At 49.7% G+C, this 22,290-nt stretch overlaps 3 protein-coding genes across 3 annotated transcripts; 2 read left to right on the plus strand and 1 right to left on the minus strand.

The window, feature by feature from the left end:
• Positions 1-2: 2 nt before the first annotated feature.
• ACLA_014830 (IGBP1/TAP42 family protein) lies at positions 3-1,191 on the minus strand (the record flags this gene model as incomplete). The annotated part of the gene is made up of 3 exons (XM_001274471.1): positions 3-581; positions 642-918; positions 980-1,191. 3 exons carry the CDS (start codon positions 1,189-1,191, stop codon positions 3-5), a joined length of 1,068 nt encoding a protein of 355 aa, XP_001274472.1.
• Positions 1,192-1,804: 613 nt separating this feature from the next.
• ACLA_014840 (putative RNA helicase/RNAse III) lies at positions 1,805-7,251 on the plus strand (the record flags this gene model as incomplete). The annotated part of the gene is made up of 15 exons (XM_001274472.1): positions 1,805-2,043; positions 2,097-2,293; positions 2,371-2,474; positions 2,527-2,792; positions 2,843-2,950; positions 3,011-3,692; positions 3,745-3,803; positions 3,856-3,925; positions 3,983-4,051; positions 4,102-5,409; positions 5,466-5,866; positions 5,920-6,436; positions 6,499-6,684; positions 6,744-6,896; positions 6,952-7,251. The coding sequence occupies 15 exons, from the start codon at positions 1,805-1,807 to the stop codon at positions 7,249-7,251; spliced, it is 4,659 nt and encodes a 1,552-aa protein (XP_001274473.1).
• Positions 7,252-7,971: 720 nt separating this feature from the next.
• ACLA_014850 (dynein heavy chain) lies at positions 7,972-21,141 on the plus strand (the record flags this gene model as incomplete). The annotated part of the gene is made up of 3 exons (XM_001274473.1): positions 7,972-8,233; positions 8,322-20,635; positions 20,695-21,141. The coding sequence occupies 3 exons, from the start codon at positions 7,972-7,974 to the stop codon at positions 21,139-21,141; spliced, it is 13,023 nt and encodes a 4,340-aa protein (XP_001274474.1).
• Positions 21,142-22,290: the final 1,149 nt, after the last annotated feature.

Here is a 22,290-nt window from a genome sequence, read left to right on the forward strand (position 1 = left end):
CATCAGCCCCTGTTCAATGTATTCCCAGAACCTCTTGGGTTCGCTTCCGTAAATTCATCCCAAGCTCTGGCTTTCATCGTCTCTTCATCTGCCTTGTCCATATCATCCTCGTCTACCTCCTCTTTCATGCCAGACTTTTCACCACCTTCGATGATGCCTCCTCTTTTCCTTTCCTCTTCAAGATATTCATCAATCGTCATCGTCGGGAGATTATGCCCAGACCTAAATACACCCTGTTGTAGCTGTGTTCGGCGATCTAGTAGAGTGAAAGGTTGCAATGGCTTTCCTTCCTTGCTGAGTAATGGTCTGAGTCTACCACCCTGAAGCAGCTGAGACAGAGGGGCATCAAGACGCTCCGAGTAGCCCGAATGGGGGTCATCGTTCCGTCTCCTTGGGTCAGAGTGCGGCAGCTGCTCGGGATTCGGGGGGTTTCTGCGGATTGCGGAAAGCATGGAAAGCTCTTGAGAGACTAGATCCATGGATTGGAATGCTTCGTGTGTGAATAGGTTGATTTCCGCTAGGTAGAGCTGCCGTACATCGTCTTCGTCACTCTGTAACCGGCCCTGGTTGTTTGATAGATACTTTGGGGACAATGTAAGCGCAATGCTCCAAGAAAATCCGAAGAGTAATGTTCAGCGAACCTCAAGTTTCTCCTTCAGCTCTTTCTCCTCCTGAAATCGCGCTACCTTCACCTCTCTTCGGCTGGCCGCGTCATTAGTCGGGGCTAGCGAAAAGGACGTCGGGTTCGATATATATCGGTCGTATAGCTTTTTGTCATTGGGCTTAAGTAGTTGATAGTCATCCAAGCGTGCAAGATAGCTCTCATATAGCTCCAAGGCGCGCCGCAGAGTAGCTTCACGATCTGAAGTGTAAGATCTCTGGAGAATATCCGCAAAAAGATAATCCACGGTGAGATAACTGGGGGAGATGGACACATTTCAATACAAGCTCATTTCATTATCGAAGGAGTTTCACTCACGGTAGATCTCCTGTTGATACATCTTCGAGCGCTTCGTTAGAGCTGAACAAGGATGCCAGTGCAACGAGTCGCTGACATTCTTCAAACTTGGCTATCGTTGCATTAACATCATTGCGATAGGAGTCGGAGTTGCTGTCAGGGCGGGGCTCCAACGCAGTCTTCTCTGCCTTTGCAGCAGCGAAAAGAGATCGGAGGCTCTGGGGCTGCTCCATTATGAGCACTATGAGGTAATTGAGGTAATCGGGGGGAGCAAGCTTGGTTGAAGTCCTTCTGGAATGGAAGCTGGCGAAGAAATAATCTCGAAATCATCGACTGGCCCCGCGGCGCGCTAGATCCGCGCCCCGCAATCGGTTGATAGTGGGAGCTCTTATCGGTGCATAAACCAAAGAACATATTCCTACATATCACACATATCAAAGATGTTCTCATTCCTACTAATATTGACTTACTGCAACTGTTTGAGTATTAATAAGGGGCATATTAATCGATCTAAGGATTAATATAGTGATCATTACAATCAAAATGGAACAATATTATGAATATGGTCCCATCTTGCCGGCAATGTCATCTGTTTGCTCTCAGAGTATCAGGTCAACAAACGATCATTATAGAGCTTCACGTATTTCTGAGACATTCACTGGATGTCTTCCCCTTTTCCCTTCACCATACTTCCTTCAGGTCCTGTGGCTTATCCAAGTAGAATCATCTCTTAACCTCTAAATCCAAAGTCCCCGGCTTCTTCACTTCAACAACTCGATCAAACTGTATATTTCTACTCACGGATCATCTTTCCCAAGACAACTTTTGAACTGTCTAATTCTGAAGATGTCATCAGATCTGATTTCGCAGGCTGAGAGCATTAGCAATATCGAAATTTTGAGAGCTCTTTTTATTACTGATACCCACACCACTGTGGGCGATGTAGCTGTCCCCAGCGCTGAACCTGGTGTTGAGCACGACCAGATCTCCCCAGGTGAATCTGACGAAGAGATCGAAGAGAATATCAGTGATCAAAACAACAGCTCGAGTCAGAAAAGGCTTCAGAATGCTCAATTTGAAGCACTGTTAGTACTTTTTGGCAACAATCCTGCATCGTTCACAGCTAACCAACACCCAGACTTACTCGGCGGGCTGAAGATACTTCAAACGAGAACATCGATAGGGTGCCATTGAACTTGTCCGACAACGAACTATCTATAGCGCATCTGGTGGCGAAACAGGATGTGGGGGGTGGGCTGTTGGACCCTAGAGAATACCAGATTGAGCTATTCGAAAGAGCAAAAGCACAGAATACAATTGCCGTTTTGGATACAGGTATTTCCCTAATGCGCCGAGTCTGAGCTAGAATCCCTTTTCCGAGCAAGAGAGTCGCAGCGGTGACCATTCAATAGGATCAGGAAAGACTTTGATCGCCGTCCTCCTGCTGAGACATGTCCTTCAGAACGAGCTGAACGATCGGGCTAATGGAAAACCACATCGCGTATCTTTCTTTTTGGTATGGAGACTGAAACTTGGCTGGACCGGGACTGCTACTAATGTCTGTGAAGGTTGACAGTGTCACGCTTGCCTACCAGCAGGCGGCCGTACTACGCAACAATATTGACCAGAATGTGGCACATTTCTTCGGCGCCATGGGTACTGATCTGTGGGACAGACAAGTCTGGGAGGAACATTTGCAGCAGAATATGGTCATTGTGTGCACTGCAGAGATCCTGAACCAATGCTTGCTCAATTCACATGTGAGGATGAATCAGATAAATCTGCTAATCTTCGATGAGGCCCATCACACGAAGAAGGACCATCCATATGCAAGGTTTGTGATGTCAAGAAAGATTCTGAAAAGGAACTCTGACGGGCCCTTAGAATTATCAGAGATTCTTATTTCAAAGCATCGCCTCCTCAACGTCCACGGATCTTTGGAATGACAGCATCGCCAATCGATACAAAAGGCGATATCATTGCGGCCGCAACGTAAGATATGCCTTTGCTTTATTTGAGGGACATTTGAGGGCCTATGCTAATCTCCTTCAGGAGACTCGAGACTTTGTTGGATAGCCGAATCGCCACAACATCAAAAATCACCCTCTTGCGGCAGGTTGTCAGTCGTCCAATAGAAAAAGTGTGGGCTTATGACAGGCTTGAATCTCCTTTCAAAACAAATCTCCATAAGCTCATGGAGAACCGCTTCGGAAATGTCAAGGCCTTGGAAGGCGTCTTCAGATTTGCCTGGTACGCTAGCTCAGAGTTAGGGAGATGGTGCTCTGACAGAGCATGGTTATATGCACTGGCAGATGATGTGCTCCCGAAGCTTGAGGGCCATGTCAACAAACTCGCCGAATCCACGGCTGCAGCCACAGAGCGAGATATGGCTTTTAAGGAAATCACGCTCATTAAGGAAGCTAGCAACATCGTCAAGGCTCATACATTCAATGATCCGGAATTTCCAGGCGAACTCAGCCCCAAAGTGAGACTCCTTCAGACGGAGCTCAGCAAGCACTTCAGCCATGCACCAGAAACAAAGTGTATCATCTTCACACAGAAGCGCTACACGGCGAAAACTCTTCACGAGCTCTTCACAATATTGAGCATACCGCATTTACGTCCGGGGGTTCTTATCGGTGTTAGGTCTGGTGATATTGGAGGAATGAACATAACCTTCCGACAGCAGTTCCTTGCCTTGGTCAAATTTAGAAAAGGAGAGATTAATTGCCTGGTGAGAGAGCTTATCGAAATAATTCATCTGCTAGGTGTCTAACGAGTAGTAGTTTGCTACCTCAGTTGCTGAAGAAGGTCTTGATATTCCAGATTGTAATCTGGTAGTTAGGTACGCTATACCAGTGTCGGGGTTCATGCTTGATTGATGATTGATTGAACAGATTTGATTTATACCACACGCTCATTCAATACGTTCAAAGCCGGGGACGTGCTAGGCATTATCACTCCACGGTTAGTTTCTAAACCGGCTAATAGTTCTGAGTGCTGATTGACCTGGGTTATATTCAGTACGCCAGTATGGTTGAGAAAGACAACTCTGATCATGAAGCGCGGCTAAGAGAGGTCCGAGAGGCTGAAGTACGTTCTGATACAGTGTTGATGGCAGTTGTATGGATCTGACGATCTAGAAAACCATGCAAAACTTTTGTGAGACCCTTCCCGAAGATCGAATCCTACATGGAAACGACCATGATTTAGATTCACTTCTTCAACATGAGGAGGGAAGAAGGACTTTCACCGTGAAGAGCACAGGAGCAAGGCTCACGTACCATTCTGCTATTGCAATCCTTGCTCGCTATGCCAGTTCTTTGGTAAGGTCCTCCAACCATGCCTTAATGGCTTCTTATATTGACAATACTTGGAAGCAATATGAGAAAGAAACCACGCCTCAGGCCACTTATGTGGTCCAGTCCGTGGGCAACACATATGTTTGCGAGGTGATATTGCCAGAAAAGTCTCCAATTCGAGGGCTCACTGGAAGCCCCGCAATACGAAAGTCCATTGCCAAACAATCTGCAGCATTCGATACGTGTCTCTTGCTCCGAAGACATAAGCTGCTTGACGACTTTTTCAAGTCAATCTATCACAAGCGCTTGCCTGCAATGAGGAATGCAAAATTAGCCATCACGTCCAAGAAGACGAATCAGTATGACATGCTATTGAAGCCATCCATTTGGCGAAGACACCAGGGAATTCTGCCTAGCAAGCTTTATGGGACTATTCTCTCTCTCTTACCGTCAGAGCCTTTGAGTAGGGAACATCAGCCCATCCTTGTGCTAACCCGCGAGAAACTTCCAGACTTTCCAGCATTCCCTATCTATCTCGATGAAGACATTGAGACCAAGGTAGTTCCACGTTCTTTGGATACTGGCATGGAGCTATCGGCCGAGGAGCTGCGAGCGTTGACGACATTTACACTCCGCATCTTTCGAGACGTATTCCATAAGGTGTATGAACAGGAATCTGAGAAATTGCCTTACTGGCTTGCACCGGCCGAGCCTTTGGATGCAAATGGCAGAGAGCCTGGACCTCGTGGTATCATCGACTGGAAAACAGTAACTTTCGTGCAAGAGAACGATGAAATCGTATTTTCTAGGGATCTGGCTCCAGAATCCCTGGTCAACCGCTTCATGTTCGATAAATGGGACGGAAGGTCCCGCTTTTTCACAATTAAAGTGATGGAAGGGTTGCGTGCTGCTGATCCTCCTCCATCTTCTGTGCCACGACGAAGGCACATGGACAACATCATGAGCTACTGCCTGAGTCTGTCTAAGAACTCGCGAGCTAGATTTCTTGCGGGCTGCCACTGGGACCAGCCAGTTCTTCAGGCTGAGCTTGTTCGTCTCCGAAGAAATCTCTTGGATAAGTTGACGACCGAGGAAAAGAAGATACAGACAGAGTGCTTTATATGTGCTGAGCCCCTAAAGATCTCTGCTGTTAGTAGACCCTCCACTGATTCGGAAGAGCTTCGGATGACTAACGTATGAGGCAGATTCCTCCCTCGATTGCATCTACCTGTCTCGCGTTTCCTGCGATCATCACCAGACTGGACTCTTATCTCATTTCCATCGAAGCATGTGATGAGCTTGATCTTGTGATTAGGTCGGATTATGCGCTGGAGGCCGTCACGAAAGACTCAGACAACACTGAGGAGCACCGCGGCCAGCAAATACACTTTCAGCGCGGCATGGGGAAGAACTATGAGCGATTGGAGTTCCTGGGCGACTGTTTCCTCAAGATGGCCACCTCCATTGCGCTCTTTACACAAAATCCAGATGATGACGAGTTTGATTACCATGTCAATCGAATGTGTCTCATCTGCAACAAGAACCTCTTCAACACAGCAAAGAAGAGGCAAATTTATCGGTACATCCGTAGCCGGAGTTTCTCCAGGTGGGTTAAACGTGAGATACGGTAGTGATAAAAGTTGACGAGTTGAGTTGCAGACACGTATGGTATCCTGATGGTTTGACTTTGCTGCAAGGAAAGGATCACAGCAAGAAGATGCTGAGCCAAGCAAAGCATGCTCTGGGAGAAAAGACAATCGCCGATGTTTGTGAGGCTCTCATAGGTGCATGTTTACTTTCAGGTGGCCCAGAGCACAGGTTTGATATGGGTGTCAAAGCAGTGAGTGTCTTTGTTGACAGCCCTAGCCACGCTGTTTCGCGCTGGAAGGAGTACATTGGTCTTTACAAACCGCCCAATTATCAGGTTCGGAAAGCGGAGGGAGCCGAAACTAACCTGGCTCTTCAAGTGGAGGAAAAGCTGGGGTATCATTTTAGGTATCCTAGACTTCTGTGCTCTGCAGTGACACACCCATCCACGCCTTCAACGTGGTACTTTCGAGTGCCATGCTACCAGCGACTTGAGTTTCTCGGGGATTCGCTGTTAGACATGGTGTGCGTGGAAGATCTATTTCATAGATTTCCAGATCGCGATCCTCAATGGCTCACTGAACATAAGGTAGGCTCAAAGCATACGATGTCCCTGCTTTAACAGGGGTATGACTGACAGTCGTTTCGCAGATGGCGATGGTGTCAAACAAATTTCTCGGCGCACTGGCTGTGAAACTAGGATTTCATAAGCATATTAAAGCTTTCAGCAACCCTTTGCAGGCACAGATCACTTATTATGTTGAGGAGATCGAGACTGCAGAGGCTGAAAGTGAAGGAGCGGTCGACTACTGGGTCGTTGCAAAGGATCCACCAAAGGTAGGCTTCAGAGATACTTCTGAGAACGCATTCGGAGTCCATATTAACCTGGAAAACAGTGCCTTCCAGACATGGTAGAAGCGTATCTTGGAGCCATTTTTGTGGACTCGGATTTCAGCTTCGAGGTGATTGAAGCATTCTTCCAGGCCCAGATCAAGCCATACTTCCAGGACATGTCAATTTATGACACATTTGCCAACAAGCACCCAACTGTGAGTCTGGCTGCGGTCTTTGTTTTTGTTGTTACATGTAGCTAATGAAAGCCAGACTTTCCTTCATAACCGACTGGCAAACGAGTTCGGCTGCACCAACTACTGTCTAAAAGCCGGGGAGATGCCCGCCATAGATGGAATGCCGGCCGGGGTCCTGGCTGCCGTCATTGTACACAACAGCGTGGTTTCAGAAGCCACGGCATCTTCTAGTCGGTATGCTAAAATCAGAGCAAGCGAGAGAGCATTGGTAGTGCTCGACGGACTTCTTCCATATGAATTTCGTCAGAGGTATAACTGCAACTGTCAAGTTGTGGGCAACCCTGCTTCAGCTCCGGACATTGGGACTGCGATATGAGGGAAAATCAGCCTGTTCAGTCGCAATCAAATAGCAGAGGAGCATTCCATAGAAAGCCTAGTTAGTGCAATGTTATCGTTGTATATCTTTTGCGGCTCTTGTCCGATTTGCTAAATTTGATGGTCAACCCAGACAGAAACAACTTGGACTTCTAGACCCAAGCAGGATGGCGCCACCCATCGGATGTCGAATGAAACCTTTGGAGTAACAATTTGATTTGAACGGATGGAGCTGAGCCGTGCTACAAGCAAAGAGAGCAATGTACTGACTGAGTCAGGCCTGACTTCTGAGCCTTGGATGATGGGCCGAAGATGCCGATGGTACACTAACCGCACTGAGGATAGCGGCAGTTGACCCCTGAAGTACCAGACAAAGAAAACACGCCTGCCGCGTCCTGCTGGCTTGATAACAATAATAATAATATATCTACATAGTTGACTAGAGCATAAAGTCATCGAATCTGGCTTGATCAGAGTCAGACCAGCCGTCACCAGCAAGGGACCAGGCCTCAAACTGAAACAAACGGGCATGATCATCTAGCCTAATAATTTGTTATCTTCTCCAAACTCTCTGTCCCTTTTTAATATTTCCCCATTTTCTCAACACGACCTAATATCTCCGCCTTTTCTGCCCAGCCAGCCTTCAACCTCCACTCACGACAGCTTCTTATCGGAGCCCCCGATGCTTCCCGTGGATCGCTGTCTATAGAGTATTATAATCATGGAGGTTGCCTCTGCTGGGGTATCGAATGGGGTTGCGACACCTGTGCAGGCCTCGTTTGTGGACTCCGGTGCTGTGATCCAATACTTGGTTGATGTGCTGCAGGCGACTCTGGGAGCTCTGAAAACCGAGCTTGAGAGTACAGGTAGCTTGCTATCTGAAGCCAAATACAACGAGACGGTACAGCGATGCACGCGCTTTGCTTCAGAGTCACAGACAGCTCTGTATGTGCAGAAGGATCTTGTGGCCGCGGAGGGAGCAAGTGCGGTAGAAGATGGCGAAGGCATGTATCTGATGTCCTGCTGATTACCCCTCGAGCGTGACGGTGACTGATCTCCGATCTTCTGTAGTCCTTGCGGCGCAGTATGCGTATAATCTCTCCACCGAGATCTCGTCCTCGTCTAACACTGTCGTGTCCGTCGCATTCATCAAACGCCCTGCTCCTATTGAACCGTCGCTTCCCATATCGTCACAAATCCAGGTTGTCAACCTTCCTGGCCCGGCATCCCTCAATAACGCCCAAGCGCAACAAGGCACTTCCTTGTCGCCCTACGAGATTATGCACCTCATGGTGCACCAGGTGTTAACTCCCTACTTCGAAGCCAACACCCGCAACCAGGATGCAGCCAGTGGTTCAAAACAGAGGACGGACACGGAGGTTAAGACCGGGGTGCCTGGGACCAAGAAGAAGCTGGCAGAGCTGGAACTTGCTCTGTCACATTTGCAACAGAATGTTGAAATCCCGGCTTTGAATCTGCCACTACATGAAGTGGTTCAAGCTGCCCTAGCTGAAGCGGAGGTTCGCGGAATTAAATCTTCCGTGGAGCTAATCCCCTCCAATATCCTAGAAAGCAGCGCGTTCATCAATAGTATTCAAAATACCGTGAATGCTTGGATTAGATCCATCCAAACGATCACGAAGATGTCCCGTGATGCCGATAGCGGATCGGCAGCTCAGGAGATTAACTTCTGGTTGTCAATGGAAGGAGCTCTTGAAGGCATCGAAAACCAACTGCGCAGCGATGGTGTTCAGCTGACGATGGATATCCTCCGTCATGCGAAGCGTTACCAAGCAACCTTGAGCTTTGTGGCCGATACTGGACTGCGAGAGGCCACAGATATGGTCCAGAAGTACAACCAGCTTATGCGAGATTTCCCATTGGATGAATTGCTTTCTGCTACAACTTTACAGAAGGTGCAGGAGTCCCTTGGGCTGATTTTCGGTCATTTGAATAAGAAATTGAAGATCTGTCCCTACCCAATCAAGCGGGCTCTTGCACTGGTTGAAGCTATCTCCGGTGACTTGGACACGAAGATTCATAATCTGCTCCATGGCCGCACGATCTTGCACTTGGACTACCGTGAGTTCCGCTCTCTGATGAAGACCTGCGGCGCGATCTGGCGAGCTTGGGATGAGAACCTGAAGGAGTTCACCAATGTCGCTCGTGAATCGACAAGGCGCCGGAACGAGAAATTCATTCCCATCAAGGTTGCTGCTCGCCACGAAAAGACACAGGAGCGCTTGAAGTATATCAACACATTCAGAGTGAATCACGAGCAACTCCAAAAAACGATCGTGAATGTACTCGGCCCAAAGACTTCTTCTGCGGGAGACACAGCTACCGGAGCAGGCTCCGATGGTGCCGTCATTGTTGAAGAAATTGGAGACGTCGACGCAGTTGAGGAAGTTGCACAGGCATATGCCGCTTTGAGAAATGTAGACGTATTGGACGTCACTCCCGAAGGCACCCAACAATGGATCAAGGAAGAAATTGCTTATAATGAGCGGACTTCTCGAGTTGAGAACTCCATTATTGCTCGCTTGCGTGATCGTCTCGCTACCGCGAAAAACGCCAATGAAATGTTCCGGGTCTTTTCGAAGTTCAACGCGCTCCTTGTTCGCCCAAAGATCCGAGGTGCAATTGGTGAATACCAGACTCAACTTATCGAGAACGTTAAACAGGACATTTCCTCATTGCACGAACGATTTAAGCAGCAGTATGGCCACTCAGAAGCTCATGCTATGGCACAGCTGCACGATCTTCCTCCCGTTTCGGGTGCTATCGTCTGGGCGCGCCAGATCGAGCGACAGCTCGATGGCTACATGCGGAAGGTTGAGGATGTCCTAGGAGAAGATTGGCATCTTCACACCGAAGGTCAGAAACTTCAAGCTGAGGGCAATCTCTTCCGCAAGAAGTTGGATACTCGGCCCGTTTTCGAATCCTGGCTGCACGATGTCCAGAGACGTCACATCACCATCTCTGGCCGTCTATTCAATATTGGGCGCAATCGCGCAGCCGGTAACAGTTTGGAGCTCAACGTCAATTTTGACGCTCAGATCATTGCCTTATTCAAAGAGGTCAGAAACCTGATATGGCTCAATTTCCAGGTCCCACACGCCGTCAGCAGCATCTCAAAAGAGGCCAAGCGTGTTTACCCGTATGCTATCAGCCTGATGGAGAGCGTTCGGACGTTACTTCAAACAACTCGCTCTATTGCTGCCATGACAGAAGTTGCAATCTTACTCAATGGATACCTGAATGATGCTCAAGGCATGGTGATCAAGGGCATTCCCCTTCGTTGGGAATCGTTTGTCCATTCATACGAGCTTCATGTGAAGCAATCGGCATTAGCGAATGGTGCCATCGAGTCTACCATCCCAGCAAGAGGAGAGAGCAAGCATGTTCAATTCGTCCGAGAATTTGCAGGATCGGCGTCGGTGCTCCAATCAAAGACAGCCGTCTTGTATTCTGTGTACGACAACATCCAGAAAGCCATCCTCGAGCTGAAGACCTGTCCCTATGAGGCGTCAGCATTCAAGCAACGCTTAGACACCATTCAAGTCGCCGTTGATAAGCTGAACTTGGAGAACTACGTCAATCTTGGTTTCTGGGTTGCCCGCTTGAACCAAAAGATCGAATCTATTCTGCGTGACCGGCTCCACCGCGCCATTCGTGAATGGATTCACTCTTTCTTGGAAGCCAAAGAGCAACGAAATACTTCCCTGATATCCATTGGGACTCAGCATCCTGCTGCAGGGGAGCCGGAGGCCGTCTCTTACAAGATCGAATTCCCTGAGCTCGTTCATGAAATCTCGATGCGGAACCAAGTTCTTCACCTGGATCCACCTTTACAGTTTGCTCGAGCGAGTTGGTTCTCCCACTTCGACAACTGGCTGGGTGTGATCTGCAATTTGGAGAAGATTAAATCATCCCGTTATCAAATCTCTATCGATGTTCAGAAAGCCCAATTGTCCGAAGTCTGCTTTGCCGATCTCCCGCAACACTGCACCGAAGAACTGGGCCATGTATACAATGTCGTGGAAGCAAGGCTGAAGGAAGTTTCGGAATACGTTGATAAGTGGTTGCAATTTCAGTCTCTTTGGGACTTGCGGTCTGAGCAAGTGTATGACATCTTGGGTGATGACCTGGCTCAATGGCTCCAACTGCTCCAGGAGATTCGGAAGAGCCGAGCGACATTCGACACTTCTGAGGTCAGCCGATCATTTGGCAACGTCAGGATAGACTACGAGCAGGTTCAAACTCGAGTCAACGCCAAATACGACCAGTGGCAACACGAGATATTATTGAAGTTCGGATCGAAGCTGGGAGCTAGAATGAGAGAAGTGCATTCTGAGATAGCTTCTGCTCGTAGAGACCTGGAGGGACAAACCCTTGAAGCTTCTTCAACTGCGCACGCCGTTTCGTTCATCACTATTGTCCAGCAATGCAAGCGGAAAGCCAAGGTTTGGGAGCCAGAAGTCAATCTCTTCCGACAAGGCCAAGCTACGCTTGCTCGCCAACGTTATCAATTCCCCAGTGACTGGCTTCATGTGGAGAGAGTCGATGGCGAGTGGGCTGCTTTGAATGAGCTCCTGGCGCGGAAGAGTAAGATTGTTCACGATCAAACTGAAGGTTTGCGTGCGAAGATTACGGCGGAAGACAAGGTGATTGGTGATAAGATCTCTGAAGTCATAGCTCAGTGGAATGAGGAAAAGCCAGTATCTGGAACTATCCCGCCTGAGGAGGCTTCTCGAACTTTGAGCACCTTCCAATCCCGACTGGAGGCCCTCCAGGCTGAATTCGAAATGGTCTCCAAAGCCAAGGAAGCCCTAGATCTGCCAGCTAGTGCTGAGTCCTCGCTACCCGCGATCCTCGAAGAGGTACAGGATTTCATGTCGGTCTGGGCAGCTCTTTCAACCATCTGGAAGAGTCTCAATGATCTCAGAGACATGCTCTGGACAAGCGTACAGCCCAGAAAGCTCCGTCAGTCAATCGATGGGTTGATTAAGATGACCAAAGAAATGCCAAGTCGTATGCGTCAGTATGCGGCATTCGAACATATACAGAATGTCCTCCGACAGCTTCTCAAGGTTAATCCCTTGCTCTCCGACATGAAGTCTGAAGCTGTGCGAGAGCGACATTGGCAGAAGATCTACAAAGCTCTAAAACCTGGAAAGCGGTTTTCGCTCGTGTCTCTTGCCCTGGGAGATGTGTGGGATCTGCAGCTCGCCACTACTGAGACTGTCATCCGAGACATCATTGCTCAAGCCCAGGGTGAAATGGCCCTGGAAGAGTTCTTAAAATCTGTTCGGGAGACATGGCAAAATTACTCTTTGGACCTCGTCAATTACCAAAATAAATGTCGTCTCATCCGTGGCTTTGATGACCTGTTCGCGAAGTGCAGTGAAAATTTGAATTCTCTGCAAGCTATGAGGCATTCGCCATACTATAAAGAGTTCGAGGAGGAAGCAGCCTCTTGGGAAGACAAGCTCAACCGAGTACATGTCCTCTTCGACGTGTGGATCGATGTTCAGCGGCAATGGGTCTACCTTGAGGGTGTTTTCACGGGTAATGCTGATATCAAGCACTTGCTCCCTCTTGAATCAAGCCGCTTCCAGAACATTAACTCCGAATTCTTCGCGGTGATGAAGAAGGTCTACAAGTCACCGTTCGTGCTCGACGTGCTCGCCATCAATGGCGTGCAAAAGTCCCTGGAGAGACTGGCTGAATTGCTGAACAAGATCCAGAAGGCTCTGGGTGAATACCTGGAGCGTGAACGTATCTCCTTTCCTCGTTTCTATTTCGTCGGTGATGAGGATCTGCTGGAAATTATCGGTAACAGCAATGACATCTTCCGCGTTGCGAAGCACTTCAAGAAGATGTTTGCAGGATTGTCCGGGGTTCTCATGGATGATGAAAACAACATAGTTGGCTTCACTTCGAAGGAGGGTGAGGAGGTGCGCTTGAAGAAGGAAGTCAATCTAGTCAAGACTCCCCGAATCAACGATTGGCTTACTGCACTCGAGACCAACATGAAGTTAACACTGGCCGAACTTCTTGTGGAGGCAATCGAGCAATTCGAAACCATCTATAGTGCCACCGAGGTTGATCGCACCGCTTTCAATGACTATTTGGCCAATTATCCTGCTCAAATTGTCGTTCTTGCCAGTCAAGTCGTCTGGACCAAGGCTGTGCAAACGTCGCTGGAGAATGGTGGAACGAACCTCAAAGAGTTGCACGAGGCTGAAGTCCGCGTGCTCGAGTTACTCGCTGCTACCGTGCTTGGAGATCTCGATGGGATCAGCCGCAAGAAATGCGAACATATGATTACGGAATTTGTTCATCAGCGTGATGTTATCACGAAGCTCATTGCCGCCAATGCAACCACACCAATGAATTATCTTTGGCTGCTTCAGATGCGCTACGTTTACCAAGACGATGGCGACTTCCTTCAGCGGTTGCATGTTCATATGGCCAATGCCAAACTCAGCTATGGCTTTGAGTACCTCGGAGTCCCTGAACGTCTCGTCCGCACTCCTCTTACGGACCGCTGCTTCCTGACACTTACTCAGGCCTTGTGCCAGAGACTGGGAGGTTCGCCATATGGTCCTGCTGGTACTGGTAAAACAGAGTCAGTCAAGGCCCTGGGTCTTCAGCTCGGTCGTTTCACTTTAGTGTTCTGCTGTGACGACACTTTCGACTTCCAGGCCATGGGTCGTATCTTCCTTGGTATTTGCCAAGTGGGCGCGTGGGGTTGTTTCGACGAGTTCAATCGTTTGGAAGAAAGAATTCTGTCCGCCGTCTCTCAGCAGATCCAGAATATCCAGATCGGCTTGAAGACTGGAATAGACGATGAGAAGGCGCAGATCGAACTTGTAGGGCGACGTCTTCGCGTGAATCAGAATACCGGAATCTTTATCACAATGAACCCCGGTTATGCGGGACGTTCGAACCTGCCTGACAATCTGAAGAAGCTGTTCCGTAGCGTTGCCATGTCTAAACCGGACAAAGAGCTCATCGCAGAAGTCATGCTCTTCTCTCAGGGTTTCAAACAGGCGAAGCACTTGTCCAAGCAAACCGTGCCCTTCTTCGACCACTGTTCCTCGCAGTTATCAAAGCAGGCACATTACGACTTTGGCCTGCGTGCACTTAAGAGTGTACTTGTTAGCTCAGGAGGTCTCAAGCGGTCACGTATCGCCAGCACAGATGGTGACCTTGGCCCTGATGAGGTCATTGAACCTCAGATCATTGTTCAGAGTCTTCGAGAGACAATCGCCCCTAAGCTGGTCCGTGAAGATGTTGACCGGATGCTCGAGATACAGGCGCACAACTTCGCTGGTGTCGAGTATGTGCCTGCCAATTATGAGAAACTCACTCAAGCGATCCGTGATATTGCTCACGAGCAGCATTTTGTTGACAGTGACATGTGGATTACCAAGGTTCTGCAGCTGTACCAGATTCAAAGTATCCACCACGGTGTGATGATGGTCGGCAAGTCAGGGTCTGGAAAGTCTGCTGCTTGGAAGATCCTGCTCCAGGCACTACAGCGGATTGAGGGTGTCGAAGGCGTCTCCCATATCATTGACTCCAAGGTCATGTCCAAGGAAGCTCTCTACGGCAATCTGGATAACACCACGAGAGAATGGACGGATGGTCTGTTCACTGGTATTCTGAGAAAGATTGTGGACAATCTTCGTGGTGAGGACTCCAAGCGGCACTGGATTGTGTTTGATGGCGATGTCGATCCCGAGTGGGTTGAGAATCTGAACAGTGTCCTCGATGACAACAAACTTTTGACTCTCCCCAATGGTGAACGTCTGAATCTTCCTCCGAACGTTCGTATAATGTTCGAAGTCGAGAGCCTCAAGTACGCTACCCTGGCTACAGTCAGTCGTTGTGGTATGGTCTGGTTCAACGACGATACTGTCACTCCTCTCATGATGATCTCCAACTACGTCGAATCGCTCAAAACAAAGACATTTGAAGACCTGGACGACGACAGCGCCCCTGCAGGACAAGCTGCCGTCAAGACCCAAGATGCGCAGAACATGCTCTCCACAATCCTCAAGCAAATTTTACAAACCGATGGACTGGTTTTTAGATCTCTTGATGAAGCTAAAAAGTACAATCATATCATGGAGTTCACGGATATTCGCGCTCTCAACACTCTCTTCAGTCTGTTGAACAAAGCTTGCCGCAACGTCCTTGAGTATAACATTCAGCATGTGGATTTCCCGTTGGACTATGAACAGATCAAATCTTACATCTCTAAGAAGCTCCTCCTCGCTCTTGTGTGGTCCTTCACCGGAGACTGCCCTCTGACAGACCGCCAGGCTTTCGGTCAGTCTGTCTCGGCCTTGTCGACAACCGAATTGCCTCCCGATGGAGCGTCCTCTCTCATTGACTTTGATATCACGCTGCCTAAGTCGGAATGGGCGAGCTGGCAGTCGCAGGTGCCCTCCATTGAGATCAATACACACTCCATCACTCAAACGGATGTGGTCATTCCAACTGTGGACACTGTTCGTCACGAGGATGTCCTCTATTCTTGGCTTGCTGAGCACAAGCCATTACTTCTCTGTGGTCCTCCAGGTTCCGGTAAAACCATGACTCTGTTCGCAGCACTTCGAAAGCTGCCGAACATGGAAGTCGTCGGCCTCAACTTCTCAAGTGCCACAACGCCAGATCTTTTGATCAAGACTTTCGAGCAGTACTGCGAATACAAGAAGACATTGAATGGTGTTGTTATGTCCCCGAACCAAATCGGTCGCTGGTTAGTCATTTTCTGTGATGAAATCAACTTGCCTGCGCCAGACAGATATGGTACGCAACGCGCGATCTCTTTCCTCAGACAGCTCGTTGAACAGAACGGATTCTGGAGAACATCGGACAAGACATGGGTCACTCTGGATCGCATTCAATTTGTTGGAGCTTGTAATCCTCCCACTGACGCCGGACGTACCCCGATGGCCGAGCGATTCCTGCGTCACTCTCCCCTCATTATGGTCGATTACCCTGGTGAGATTTCGCTCATGCAGATCTACGGAACATTCAACTCGGCCGTTCTCAAGATCATACCACTACTGCGTGGATATTGCGAATCCCTCACCAAAGCGATGGTACAATTTTACTTGGAATCTCAAAGTCGATTCACTCCCAAAATCCAGCCGCACTACGTGTATTCCCCCCGTGAGCTTACTCGATGGGTTCGTGGTGTGTACGAAGCCATTAAACCTCTTGAGACGCTTTCTGTCGAAGGTTTGGTGCGTATTTGGGCACACGAAGCGTTGCGCCTCTTCCAGGATCGATTGGTAGCGGAGGAAGAGAGAAATTGGACCGCCGATGCAGTCCGACGCATTGCTCTCGACAACTTCCCCACTATCGATGACCAGCAAGCACTCAAGGGACCGATTTTGTTCTCGAACTGGCTGTCCAAGAACTACGTCCCCGTCGAGCGGGAGCGTCTGCGCGATTTTGTTAAGGCCCGTTTGAAGACCTTCTGCGAAGAGGAGGTTGATGTTCCTCTTGTTCTCTTCAATGACGTTTTGGAGCATGCTCTACGTATTGACCGAGTGTTCCGCCAACCCCAAGGTCATCTCATCCTGATTGGTGTGAGTGGCAGTGGCAAGACGACTCTATCTCGCTTCGTTGCTTGGATGAATGGCTTGAAGGTCTTTCAAATCAAGGTGCATGGGAAATACTCCTCGGAAGACTTTGACGACGACTTGAGGACCGTTCTCCGACGGGCAGGATGCAAGGGCGAGCAAATTTGTTTCATCATGGACGAGGCCAATGTCCTTGACTCTGGTTTCCTTGAACGCATGAATACGCTGCTTGCGAATGCGGAGGTGCCCGGTCTGTTTGAGGGTGACGAGTTCTCGTCCCTGATGACCGCCTGCAAAGAGGGGGCTCAGCGCCAGGGTCTTCTCCTCGACTCCCAGGAAGAACTCTACAAGTGGTTCACGCAGCAAATCGTCAAGAACCTCCATGTGGTATTCACCATGAATCCTCCCGAAGATGGACTCTCTTCCAAGGCTGCCACCAGTCCCGCCTTGTTCAATCGTTGCGTCTTGAACTGGATGGGTGATTGGTCCGATCAAGCCCTATTCCAGGTTGGCTCTGAACTGACACAGTCACTTGACTTGGACAAGCCCAACTTTGTTGCCGCGGATAGCATTCCCGTTGCATATCGCGAACTAAGCCTTCCCGCATCTCATCGAGACACGGTTGTCAATTCTATGGTGTACATCCATTACTCACTGCAAAGATTCAATCAGCGTCTGCAGAAACAGCAGGGACGGACAACCTATCTCACTCCTCGCCATTACCTTGACTTTGTCGCGCAGTATGTTAAGCTTTTCAATGAGAAGCGCGAGGATCTGGAGGAGCAACAAAGACATTTGAACGTGGGTCTAGAGAAGCTGCGCGATACTGTCGACAAGGTCAGCGATTTGCGTGCTAGCTTGGCCCAGAAAAAGATGCAGCTGGAGAAGAAAGATGCAGAGGCGAACGAAAAGCTGCAGCGCATGGTTGCGGATCAAAGAGAGGCCGAGCAACGTAAGGCCGTTTCCCTCGAAGTGCAGGCTGCCCTAGAGAAACAAGAAAAGGAGGTGGCACTGCGCAAGGAAGTTGTGCTGAATGATCTGGCTCGCGCCGAACCCGCTGTGCTTGAGGCCCAGAAGAGTGTGAGCAACATCAAACGTCAACATCTCACCGAAGTCCGTTCAATGGGCAACCCACCAGCCAGCGTTCGTCTTGCTCTTGAAGCTGTGTGCACTTTACTTGGACACAAGGTGGATAGCTGGAAAACGATTCAAGGTATCATCCGCAGAGACGACTTCATTGCCAGTATCGTCAACTATGACAACGAAAGGCAAATGACCAGGAATCACCGTCTCAAGATGCAGAGTGAGTTCCTTTCAAAGGATGACTTCACCTACGAGCGAGTCAACCGCGCCAGTAAGGCCTGTGGTCCTCTTGTCCAGTGGGTTGAAGCTCAAGTCAATTACTCTGAAATCCTTGACCGTGTCGGGCCTCTACGTGAAGAAGTCGATCAATTGGAAGAACAAGCTCTTCAGACCAAAGCGGAGGCTCAGGCCATCGAGAATACCATCCAGGGACTGGAAAGCAGCATTGCCACCTACAAAGCTGAATATGCTGCGCTTATCAGCGAGACTCAAGCCATCAAGACAGAGATGTCAAGAGTGCAGTTCAAGGTCGACCGAAGTGTGCGTCTGCTTGATAGCTTGTCGTCCGAACGTACACGTTGGGAGGAGGGTAGCAAGTCTTTCGAGACCCAGATCAGTACGCTCGTAGGTGACGTCCTTATTGCTGCAGCGTTCCTTGCATATGCCGGATTCTACGATCAACAGTTCAGAAAGGCTATGATTGATGACTGGGTGAACCAACTCGCGCAATCGGGTATCAACTTCAAGCCACACAACCCGATCACAGAGTACCTGTCGAACGCCGATGAACGTTTGACTTGGCAAAGTCACGCTCTCCCGGTTGATGACCTCTGCACAGAGAATGCCATCGTCCTCAAGCGGTACAACAGATACCCCCTGATCATCGATCCATCGGGTCGTGTCACCGAGTTCTTGCAGAAGGAAAGCACAGACAGGAAGCTCACGGTCACGAGCTTCTTGGACGACTCTTTCGTCAAACAACTCGAGAGTGCACTGCGTTTTGGCAACCCAATCCTCATCCAGGACGCTGAACACTTGGACCCTATTCTCAACCATGTCCTCAACAAGGAGTACCAGAAGACCGGAGGCCGTGTTCTCATCCAGCTTGGGAAGCAAGAAATTGACTTTTCGCCTTCGTTCAAGCTCTTCCTTTCGACAAGGGATCCTTCAGCCTCCTTCCCGCCGGATGTGTGCAGTAGAACCACTTTTGTCAACTTCACTGTCACGCAGAGCAGTTTGCGTACCCAGTCACTCAATGAGGTTCTCAAGTTTGAGCGGCCGGATGTGGATGAACGACGTACCGACCTGGTCAAACTACAAGGAGAGTTCAAGATTCATCTCCGCCAGCTTGAGAAGCGACTGCTGCAGGCATTGAACGAATCTCGCGGCAATATCCTGGATGACGACAACGTTATTGAGACCTTGGAGACATTGAAGAAGGAGGCGGCCGAGATCTCTAAGAAGATGGTGGAGACCGAGGGCGTGATGAATGAAGTTGAGAATATCACTCAAAATTACAGCATTATTGCGCGGTCTTGCAGCGCGGTGTTTGCGGTTTTGGAACAGCTTCACCACATTAATCACTTCTATCAATTCTCGCTGCAGTACTTTGTGGATATCTTCCACTCGGTCCTCTATCAGAATAAACGTCTCGCCCAAGAGAAGGATCATTCGGCGCGCGTTCAGATTATTCTTCGGGATCTGTTCATCACAGCATTCCAGCGTACTTCTTTGGGACTGATCCAGAAGGATCGCATCACGCTGGCTATGCTCCTTGCCCAAGCCGCCCCTTACCCCATGGATAAGAGCATCATCGATATCATTCTTGACGAATCGGTAGAGGGTGCGGACCTGTCGACCGCTCTGGAACTCAAAGATCAAGTTCTGAGCAAGATTTCGAATATGGCCCTCTTCAAATCGACGTTCCCGAGCATTTCTCAAGACCAGTGGGACAAATTCCTGGGCGAAGAACTAGCCGAGAATTTCATCCCAGCCGTTTGGGACGACAACACGGAGCAACTCGACCGTCTGCTTCGTTCGTTGCTACTTGTGAAGCTATGCAGATTGGACCGATTCATCCCAGCTGCTGAGCGCTTCATCGAAGCCGTCTTTGGTCGCGAGTTTTTCGAAGGAAGCTCCGACTTGCAGCAGGTTGTTGAGCAGGTGGCAGCCACCACACCGATCTCACTCAGCTCAAGCCCTGGTTTCGATGCCAGTTACAAGGTGGATGCTCTTGTTGAGCGCATGCATGCAACCTGCGCGAACATCGCAATGGGATCCAACGAAGGTCTTGAAAGTGCCGACAAGGCAATCAGCCATGCTGCCACAGCGGGTACGTGGGTACTGGTCAAGAACGTCCACCTGGCCCCGTCGTGGCTGCAGAGTTTGGAGAAGCGACTCGACTCGCTTAAACCGCACAAGGAGTTCCGGCTTTTCTTGTCGATGGAGTCTAGCCCTAAGATTCCGGTCAACCTCATCCGTGCTTCTCGCGTCCTCATGTACGAGCAACCTGCTGGTATCCGCGCAAATATGAAGGATTCGCTGTCCTCTCTGGTGGCCCGTGCCGGTCAGCCTCCGGTTGAGAAGGCGCGCGTCTATCTTCTGCTCTGCTTCTTGCATGCCGTGATCCAAGAAAGACTCCGATATGCACCTAGCCTGGGGTGGAAGGGCTTCTGGGAATTTAACGATAGTGATGTAAGTTGTCTATTACTCCGATAGTGTCCTCGCAGCAAACGACTAACAACTATGTTCAGTATGAGTGCTCAGCACACATTATCGATGTCTGGGTGGAAACCGTCGCTCAGGGTCGATCCAACGTCGCACCCCAGAAACTCCCATGGGAGATGATTCGCACGCTTGTGACGGAGACGTACGGTGGCAAGGTCGATGACAGCGGCGATTTCCAAGTGCTGGAGAAGCTTGTGCACAGCTTCCTTACACCGACCGCGTTCGAAGTCGACTACAAACTGGTCTCTGGTGTTGAGAACGACGACTGCTTAGCACTGCCCGGAGAAACCGGCATTCGCGATTTTGTGGAATGGGTGAATCGCCTACCAGAACGAGAACCACCCACGTACCTGGGTCTTCCCGCCAATGCAGAGAAGCTGCTGTTGGTCGGTCATGGAAAGAAGATGATCTCAGACCTGTCCAAGGTGACGACTTTGTTGGATGAAGGGGAGCAGTTAATGATTGAGGCGTAGGATATCGGCTCCTGACGATTGGCAGATTGTACAATTCCGCTGGCGGATCCTTGATTTTTTTTTCTGTACTTCTTTCTGTTGATATACTTTTGTGCTTTTAGACCGGATACTGTACCTAAAATGCTTTCTACTTCGATCTTGTATTAAATGGACTCGGCCCAGGCCATGGATGTTGTTCAATTCGTGCTAAAACTTGCGTTCCGACTCCGTCGTAATCTCCAAGGGTATCTCAAGTTCTCAACGCAAAAAAACATGATCCCCAACATCAAAAACCGTAGAGCGTCTGGCCTATCTGTGCAGAGCAGAGCTCTATATCAGCAATGGGCACAATCACCAGGAGAATTCCAAACTCACCCTCTGCAATGCATACACAACCTTCACCAAAAATCCATTAGCAACAACTCTTCACCCCCGTCTCCTCGCCTATATCCCATGACGAACTTACATCCCGAGTCGTCACCACCTAACCCCAACAATCACATCCTCAGCACCATCATCTGTTTGAGGGGAGGGGGAAGGGGGACAGTAAGCCATACCTTCCGCTGATGCCGATGCGTACTCGCCGAATCCAGCACCTGCACAACCTGAAACAAAACCTAGGGATCACGGGGGACATCAGATCAGCACACGAAACCGACACCACTTTCCCCCCCCCTCGTCGCCGTACGCCCCGTAACACCGTATTCATACTCGGAGAAGAGAAGAGGAGAGGAAAGGAGGCATTGATTACCTCACGCAGACGCTGTCTGATTGCCACGCGGGCCTCGTTGTATATGTCGCTCTTGATGCGCATGACGCCGCCGCGGCGCGCGAGACGGCTGGGAGGGTCGTCAGAATTGGGTTCCTGGGGTGTTGTGGGGCGGAGTAGGGGGTTTACCGGATGGCGGGCCGAGCTGGGGTAGAGATTCTTGTTAGATTGAGGGTGTTCGAAGGGGGGTAGGGGGAGGGGGGTTTGTGTTGGTGTGTTGGTGGCGTGAGGACTTACTGATGCCGAGGAGGTTGTCGCGGAGGTGGCTGTGGTGGTTTAGGAGGGTTCAGTATGTTATGCCAAGGAGGAGGTGTGGAAGAGGCATACCGCCGGCGGTGGCTTTTGAGAAGTAGGCCGCGGGTCGATCTGTTCTGGGGGGAATTGGGATCCATGGTGGTGAG

Source organism: Aspergillus clavatus, genomic scaffold (assembly GCF_000002715.2).
Source record: "Aspergillus clavatus NRRL 1 1099423829795 genomic scaffold, whole genome shotgun sequence".
Taxonomy (NCBI): Eukaryota; Fungi; Ascomycota; class Eurotiomycetes; order Eurotiales; family Aspergillaceae; genus Aspergillus; species Aspergillus clavatus.